General features: G+C 43.8%; 1 protein-coding gene across 1 annotated transcript; it reads right to left on the bottom strand.

Annotated features, from left to right (window-relative positions):
- Positions 1–725: 725 nt before the first annotated feature.
- On the bottom strand, positions 726–7,388 carry LOC121197469 (synapse differentiation-inducing gene protein 1-like). The gene is made up of 4 exons (XM_041061085.1): positions 7,300–7,388; positions 5,000–5,494; positions 1,659–1,796; positions 726–1,030 (listed from the first exon to the last, which is right to left on the bottom strand). The coding sequence occupies exons 2-4, from the start codon at positions 5,423–5,425 to the stop codon at positions 872–874; spliced, it is 723 nt and encodes a 240-aa protein (XP_040917019.1). The 5' UTR covers positions 5,426–5,494; positions 7,300–7,388; the 3' UTR covers positions 726–871.
- Positions 7,389–9,155: the final 1,767 nt, after the last annotated feature.

Genomic DNA, 9,155 nt, shown 5'->3' on the forward strand with positions numbered 1-9,155 from the left:
CCCCTGGTTCCTGTAGAACCACCCCCTGGGGTAAAAGTACCTCTGGTTGGGAAACACTGCTCTTAGACAACACCTTGCAAAGACACAATGAACAAGAGGATGAGAGACCTGGCAGAGAACATTTCATTATTCATGCCAAATGTATTTATTGACTAAATTTACAGTACACAATAAACGCAACTAACCCCTTTGACCACTGCTCAGCAGCTTTGTGTACACTCTGAATATCACCTTTGTTCTCCTGTGTTCAAGGGTCCACGTCCCTCTGTTTACCGACTGGATCAATTTCCGGTATTTTCCTTGAATAGACAAACATAACAACCCACTGGCTGACTGTTTTGCCAAGCAATTCATTTACAAAGTGGACAGTACACAATCTGTAATAGTATTGACAGAGAATACATCTACTGTAAAGGGAAAATAAAAACGCTGTAAACGACTAATGTGGTAAAAGGTAGGTAGTTCTTTACTGCCGTTAGCTCAGTTTTCTTCTAACATACATGTACAGCACAGTCTTTGTGGAAGAGTAGTCATCGTTTTCAGCGCTGTCTTTCGTTCTCCTTGTGATGGTGGTGGAATACCTTGGTGGGAGTGTTGCATCCCAGAAATAAAGATTCAGTCCAGATCAATATGCAGTCCAAGTAATACTCCATCCACACATCTTGTTTTTTTCCCCTTGTTTCCTCTCGCTCTTGGTTAGTCTTTTCTCTTCATATAGCCTCTCGTTTTCGCAGACAGCCAGCAGCAGCCTTCAACCGTAGTAGAGTCAGTAGAGGCAAAGAAATCTGTCCAACCTTGTCTTTTCCCTTCTTCCTATCTTGTCTGCTCTTTCTCACTGTCTTCCCCCTCCAAAAGAAAGCTGGCCTCACTGTTATACATGTCCAGGCTTGGACAGGTAGGCTATGAGGGCCACAACCACCCCCACATACATCCCTGTTCCAATAGTGATGGAAAGAGCAGCCAGGAATAGGGCTCTTCTGGAGCTCATTCCTGCTCTGGAGAAGTCTCCCTTAGCGATGGCCTTCCCAGTCTGACAAAACAAAGCAGAGAGAGAAATGAGCCGGTGTGTTACTCATCAGCACCGAGCGTATGAGTAGGTGTTAAGCCACAGTTAAAAGAGAGAAAACAAGAAATGCTCTCGGGGAGCCATTAGTTACCATGGCAATTAGGTCATTATCCCTCTGACAGTGACAAATGTGTTGTTTGGGTGTTTTGGTTTCCTATCAAAAAAATGAGCCTGGCCCTTATTTATTCTTCTGACACATTATTTTCTGTTCCGGTATAATTGTCTCTGCAATTGTTGTGGAAGATGTTGCAAAACCACTGAGATACGCTGTGCTTGCTTTGAGGTTTCGAGGGCATGAGCCCAATCTTCTCGTACCAGAGAGATACTGACATTAGACAAACCTTAGATGCTGCGATAATTACAAATGAGGTCTTAGCTATGTTAATGGTTTCCTAAAGGGAATACAGGAGGCTGACGTGTGGGCCGGACCTACTACATTTATGCAGTCAATCATCTGAAACAACTGCAAGGAGGGTCACGCTGTGGAAAATGGGCTGCGGTAGCACTTGTCTGAGTGCTCGTGCTCACTGACCTTAAATAGAATGCAGTGTAATCAGAGTTAATGACAGGCTTGAGGTCTCTGGGCCTTTACCTTGTGAGAGTAGTAAAAGGCAACGATGCCCAAGGGCCAGAAGCAGCAGAGCATGGAGAAGATGGCTAGGCCCAGGTAGTCCCGAGGGGGCAGCACAATGAAGTTGTCCTCACTCTCACTGTCACTGGAGCTGTCACTCTGGAAGACAGCGTGTTGATAAAGAATAATTAAATGTCAGAAAAGGAAGGGTTTATACTGTTTAGTGCACATTTTCCACAGTGGAAATACATTTAGAGAGCTAAAGAACACTTTCTTAAAATGGGACAAAAGGCGAATGCAATGATCCTGAGATTGACACCTAAATAATAATGGAGTAAGGCGGACGTGTAGATAGTCAGGTGTACTTTGGACATCTTCACAGTGGTGGTGCTTGACAACTCAAGCTCCCCCCACCACCCCTCCCCAGGCCACAGTATCTGCCCTTGTTCCACAACCACCCAGGACACGATGTGCTCAGCCAGCCAGAGAGGATTTTGTGGCTCTGTCAACACTCATGAACGGCCTGACAGATAACGCAGGATTAACGGATTGTTCCATCATTGCGAGGTGACAGGGGAAACAGCAAGAAGACAGTGTCATTTATGTGCTAAATTGCCTCTACAGCATGAGAGACCTGAACCATTTCTTCTCAGTGCACCCAGCGTCTTACGAGCCTCAGAGTGTTCAACAGGCTCCTGATATTGTGCCTCGATACTCAGACTTCTCATTTGATTTTGTTTTGTTTGGATTTTTTTTTTTTTTTGGATGTTACCTTTAGTCGTTGGACAAGATGGATTGTTAAAAGAGTAGGTATTATAAACTGTAGCTTCTGCCTACACTTTTTTCCGACAGCAGAAATCTTTGAGTTTGCATATTTATAGATTTGAACTAATTTCTTTTTTTTTTTTTGCTGAAAGAAATAAAAAAACCCCCCCACAAAACTCATGGCCACAGGGGCTGAGTGGGCTAATGAATGATACATTCGATTGCCACTCAGACTACACTGGCACATCGTGCCTGCAGCGAGGATGGCAATGTGACTGCACGGCTGACCTTTAAGAGGACGCAGCCTTACTTCTCATCCAGCTGTCCGGGAGACGGAGTGGATGTTTGTCTAAATAAATAGCTCTCATAAGGAGCAGGTTTCATTTGTTAGTCTTACTGCCTGCAGGGATCAATCAAAGTGGGCAAAAGGAAGGCACAAAATAGAAATCGATATGTAAGGCAGGAACTGACCCAACCATTTTAGAGGTAATTAAAGAACAGTCGGGGAGGCGGGCGAACAAGAAAGGAACCATGCTTGTGCACTGACAACCTCATTTTTAAGCATATTGTGCGCAATTTTCTCTTTTGGCTTCTAATCTGATCTGCATTTACCAAACCACAGGGTCTAATATAATTATCTTGAGCTATTTTGGGAGTGTTTCTGTGTAGAAACCTTATTCAGATGTAAGAGGGAAGTGGAGGACGACAGCGCCATACTGTCCAAACTGTTTCCACACAGTTACCTTTGCCAAGAAAAGATTATGAGGCTTCATGTTATCTGCTTTATGAACACTGTCCACCTGGACAACCAGGTGTGATCCATCAAAACAGCAGCCGGTCGTAACCACATAATCTGACATCACATGAATAAACCGGTGGACACAAACAGCAGTAATCTCCTTTTATCTTTGTAGCAAGACCTGATAACCGTCCTGAGTGACAGGTGCATTCAGTCCTACTGACAGTCAGCCTGACACCGACTCTGGCCAGCTAGGGACACACTCCCAGTCTGGTCTGATGCCAGTGTAACTGATGGGGGTCCACAGAGACACAGTGGCTTTAACAACCTTGTCACAGCTCTCTCCGAGGCCTCGTTAGAGTCTGGAAGGGGGACAGTCAGCTCCACAGCAGGGCACACAGAGACCCCTGCACAAGGTTAGTAAGGCAGGGACAATCACAGAGGCGTCATTCACATGCTCCTGTTACTCTGTTACCTGCAATTTATATATTCACTGTCACACAGATGTCAAACATCTGCTGACAAATATTAGCTTTGGAGACATTTTTGTAAAGTTACACAACCTTATTTTGTACTGTTGCTGGCTGTACACTATGAACTGGGAACAAAGGAAATGCAGATGATGTGAGTTTCAGATAGGAGTGAAAAAAACACATCTGCTAAAAAAAGACTAGTGCAGATTTAATGGGAAACTGTGTAAACACCAGACACAAAGCGCCACAGTCTATATCCTGGAATTTAAGGAAGTGCATGAAGCCTTCCCCAGCTCTGCTTTCTCCCTCTTATTTTCAGTCCCCATTGCTGTGAAAGTCCTCTGAATGTTTGATTTGCTGCTGTAGAAAGCTGCTATGCATCACACACACATCTGGCACATGCTCTAGCCCAGACCAGAAATTACGTCTGCTCCTAAATGAATCTATAGTGTGCATGTTTGTGTGTTTCTATGAGCAAAAGCACATGAAACTGAGAGCAACAGACACATGCATACAGGCACTCAGGAAGGGAAAGTAAAGAAACGCAGGTGCTGAGTAAAAAGTCTCATTCCAGCTGGGAACCCAACTTTCATCTGAGAGCTGTTCATCAGATTCATTTGCTCTTCTGAATTGACACGGAATAACTTTAGCTCCAGGCTCACCTGCTCCAACAGCCGTGCTTCAGCAGAGTCCTGCTTAATACCCTCAAAGCACGACATTACTTATGGCATTAATGGCAGTCGCTGCCATGTCTCTATCTATCTGCCAGGCCTCCGAGTGACAAGTGCTGGCGCGATCATCAGCCCAGTTAGAGTGCTATACTTCTTCCTCTGCCAGCTCAGAGCCCTGGGTGTCTCACAATCGTCCCTGGGTGAAATTAGATTTTTACCACTTCTGAAAAGACTTTGCTCTTTTTGCTGTCATGGTTTTCTTTGGAGAGTGTCGTTATAGTCCTGAAAGAACAATGGCCTCGATAGATCAGATCAGATGTGTCGTTTTCTTAGAATGTAATTATAAAGCAGAAAGCGTACAATTACCCTGCACTAGATTTGAAAGACTCCGGCAAATTGACCATTTAGAGAACAGAGAGAGAAATGAGAATGAATCACACTGGCAGTCTATTAGAACAGTAAATGAAATAATAGGCATCACTACAGTATACGCGGCATGATTCACTTTCTGCGGAAAGATGGCCTTGACAGTTACAAGTGTTCAAATGCCTTTTATTATTCCCTTGTAAATTGTAGCAGGAGTGAGGAATTTGAAGTATCACTACTTCTACTTCTGCATACTGAGAGTATAACCATGTATGAGTCTACAACTCAAACATATATTGCTTTTAAATCAGGCACCTAAATCTCCACAGCCCTAGAGTGACCTCTGACCTCGTACTCAGGACCCTGCTCATCCTCCACCTCGTACGACACCGTCTGGATCTTCACGTCCTTCTCTCCTTGTATGCTGTCCGGGGTGTTTTCTGTAGACACTCCATCCAACACAGTGTCCTTACTCTCTGTGAAAGTGGTTTCAAAGCTCTCGCTCTTGGAGTCCTTGCTGTGAAGGCTCACGTCGTCTTTGTATAGGATGAAGTTGGGCCTGTAAAAGGCCTCCACCGCTAGGTGCAGGGACGTTGCATCCAGGAACTGCTGAGTCTTGTGCTTGCCATTAGTCCCAGTGTAGTAGTACCCGATGAGGCTGTCCTGGTAAGGCTGGCTCGGGTAGTCGCACTGGTAACCCTGGTAGTCGTTGTGGACCACGTGTCTGCTGGTTTTGTCTAGCAGGGGGTTCTGGAGCTCGCTGAGGCTCTCCATGATGATGGCAGGTTCAGACGTCTAGGGGATCAGAGGATGGAGTCCAAGAAAGATTTGGCAGTCTGGCAGCTGGAGACACATTACAACACATTAAGAACAGAACAATGTAAGCTCAAAAGAGAGAAACAATGATCCAGTTAAATCATGGCACAAATTTGGGAAAATACAGTAAATAGAGGTGTAATGTGGCCATCTATTCTGATCCAACATGAGTTTTTGTTTTTTAATAATAATGTGCTTTCTTGGACCTGAATTCACTGTGGGAAATCTTGTTTGGCAATCAGCATTCCTCTCGCAAGCTCTCGCCAGTCTGGGCCATAGATTCACCATCTGCTGTATGTTCAACTGTTGCATCTCACACCCGCAAGATTCATATAAACATGTAGGGAAAAAATATCTACCACTTGTCACAGCTGCCTATATCAAAAACCAGGGAAAAGTGTGGCAGGTGCTGCAGTGTTTCACAGTGCATACTGATCACTCTGACTAGTCGGTGGACTGGCCTCCTTGACTCCTCCTCGGTGTTTTCACATGCAGCTGGAGAGTGGGGACAAATGAAGTGGAAGATCAGTTATAAAATTAGAGGTTTATGTAAAAAGAATGCAGTAATTCTGTTAGGAGAGGGAGTCACTGAGGCAACAAGTCCACCAATGAGAGGCTGCGTGATCTGAGCATGTCCAGATCTGAGCGAGCAAATACACAATTTTGTTTCGAAAATTTGCCATCCAACGGTCGGTCCCTCTTGGCCCGCAAAGACCTCATCCATCAAATTAATCTTCCATCCCACGTTGAATGATGAAATAAGATAAAAGACCCTGAGGCAGCTATGTAGTATTTTGGAATTAGTATTAAGAAGCAGATCAAGTCAGAGTCATTTCATGCTTTTTTGTTCAAAGTGCTGTAGTGAGAAATGAGCCATAGGGTGAAAATACTCGAGACAATTTAGTGATTTTCCACAGATTAGGAAAAAAAGAAGTGTGGCGGAGCTTGATTTATGAGGTCTGGGAGGTGACTGAGTTGCAAAGAAGGAAATACAGAGACACATAGGCCAGGCATATTAACTGGAACATCATAAAATGCAGTGCCATCATGTGCAACAGCATTACAAATGATAGTCTCAAGATTTGTACCAATGCCTCTAACAGTCTCAAAAAAGAAAGAAAGAAACCCTGTATTGTATTGGTCTGATTTATATTCTGTGCATTTGCAATGATTTCCTGACCCTCATTGGTGACATGCAGATCTACAGGAGACCTTTGGTCCATGTGACCCCATGAAAACAAGCGCTCACGCAGCTACAGAAGGTTTCAGAGCTGTTTGGCTTGGAGAAGCATGAATAATGTGGGCCAGCGGCTGCGAGTCTGAGCCCACACGCACAAGACTCAGGCTCACTATCTTCTACACTGTCCTGCGGTCTCCATTCTCACATGCCTCTGAGGCTGAGCCGCTCACCAGATAGCAGGGAATTCCATTACACACTACATTAGACAACAAAAACCACATCCCACATCCACAAATAATTCATCTGACATGAGAAGGTGTGCACTTAGCACATGTGAGTGTGTGCTCAGACTCCACAATTATTAATGATCATGAGCCCCCTCTGTCTCTCCACCTTCTCTCTCTCCCTGTTTTTGTCTGTTTACCACAGTTTATTATTATTATATATCTTATTCTGTCCTTTACGCACACACACTATTCATAAATATGATGATCACCTCTTTTTAATTTCACATAAAATACTTAATTTACAGATTTTTTGCAGCAACTGTTTCATATTTTTTTACTCTTTTTTAGTCATATAGAGATCTCATATCTCCCCTAGAATAATAGACTGAGAATATTTTTAGATACTAGTGGCAAAATCATCTTACCTGTAGTGGAAAATCCTCCCGCAGGTTTGCTCAGCATCGTTCCTTCGGCGCAACTGAGTCGATGGAGACGGACGGATCCACCTTTCTACTTCACATAATCAGTTTTGGGAAAACTGCCATCGTAGCACAACATATGGTATCCGTATAAAAGGTAGTAATTCCGGGGTGTGCGAGAATGGACTTTGCTCGCTGAGCTCTGCCTGCTATGGCACTACTGCTGCGTCTGACAGGTAGATTTTACGCACAGTATCACACTGAGCTCAGGCTCCAAACAACTCCGACTGAGGCTCAGCTGACTCCAGCCAACTGATTGGCTGTGCGAGGCGCGCTGTAAACTCTGTTACCGACCACGGATTTGATATTTCTAAACTCTACCTTCCTTGCTTGGGCTTCTTCCCCCAGCCCAGTGTCTCATGTGCTGGCACCCCCAGCGGCACTATTTTGCCTCGTTGCATAAACAGTGAATCTTGTTTTGGAACAGATCGAGTGCCTCCTGAGACAACCACTGAAATATAATCAATATATTCCCACTTTGCACACTTATAAGATCTGTCCTGAAGTAACTGCGCAGCTTATTATTTCTACAACTTAAGTGTAAGCTGTTTTAAGTGGCATTCTTCACCACTAATTGTAGAAAACACACAACACAAAAACTTTTCATTCATTCATATTTATAAGCCTCTCCCTCGGTATGAATTTTAGAATTCCCCTTCTTCTTCTTCACATAGTTTCAGCTTTTACTGTTTGTTTCTTAAATTGTGCCAATTTACCTTGCAACTGGGCAGGGCTCTGAATCGGTTCCAAATATAGCACAGTAATAAGCCACTATTAAATTCATTGCACATTTATATTTGATTAATATTTTAGACAAATCCCATGCATTTATCATGAGCCTGCCAATTTGGCTGTGCCTTTAACCCCACTCTGCTAAGCTGCTTATGATTCCATGCCACAATTTATCATTGTAAACACTGTTTACATATTATTAATATAGATGTGTTTCCCATGCAAGCAAATGGGTGACATAAACCTAATAAACCTCATTTATTTGGATCCCACTGGAGAATAATAGCGACATGACAGAGACACAGTCAGTGGTTTAGACTCATGTAAAAACACACTAAAAACATTGCCAGTCAGATGTTGTAATGCTGTGCCAAAAACTAAAAGACTGATATGCAGCCACTGAACACTGGAAACATATCTTATTCAGAAGGAGCACTCTGTTCCACAGACTCATAAAAATGTCTGGAGTTAATAATGTGCAAGCCCAGGCTCTGTCACTTTCACTGGGAGATGCATTAAGGTGCTGATGGACACTTTATGGCAGAAACATGGGGCTGCATTTATAAGACTGGGCACACATGAGCTGTGTCTCTTCTCGAGTCACCTTGTGTTCGCATGCACGAGTCGACGTGGCGTAACAGCCCTGCCGCCTCCATGATGGATACCACTCCCTCAGGAGACGAGTATATTAGAAGAGGGGGTGAGGGAGGGGCCAGAACCTGTAACCGTTCATCCATTACTTCTTTTTTTTTCTTTCTTTCTTTCTCTCTTTCTCTCCATCATCATTAATAGCAGGATTCAGAGTAACGTTTTCTAATGAACATCTGTGTCAAAATGGCACGGGAACATCCACCGTGTGAAACATCCAAATCTGAAATTTGAGGCAACAGCAGTAGAGCTCAGTGGTGCCATGTTAAGCATAGTTTATGAAAGGAGAAAATTTCTCCTTGGACCATGCTTTTGCAAGCCTTCTGTAGATGGACTGTGAATATTTATGGTCCTCACTGTGCCCTTTTCTTCTGCTCCATTTTCTACTCTATATTTAGGCACTGTGTCACTACAGAGCAGAT

Source organism: Toxotes jaculatrix, chromosome 17 (assembly GCF_017976425.1).
Source record: "Toxotes jaculatrix isolate fToxJac2 chromosome 17, fToxJac2.pri, whole genome shotgun sequence".
NCBI lineage: Eukaryota > Metazoa > Chordata > Actinopteri > Toxotidae > Toxotes > Toxotes jaculatrix.

Coding starts and splice junctions, on each gene's coding strand:
- LOC121197469 (XM_041061085.1), bottom strand. CDS start 5,425: ATGGAGAGCCTCAGCGAGCTCCAGAACCCCCTGCTAGACAAAACCAGC. Junction 1,797..4,999: donor AGCAGGGTCCTGAGTACGAG/GTCAGAGGTCAC, acceptor GCTGTCTTCCAG/AGTGACAGCTCCAGTGACAG. Junction 1,031..1,658: donor CCTTTTACTACTCTCACAAG/GTAAAGGCCCAG, acceptor TTGTTTTGTCAG/ACTGGGAAGGCCATCGCTAA.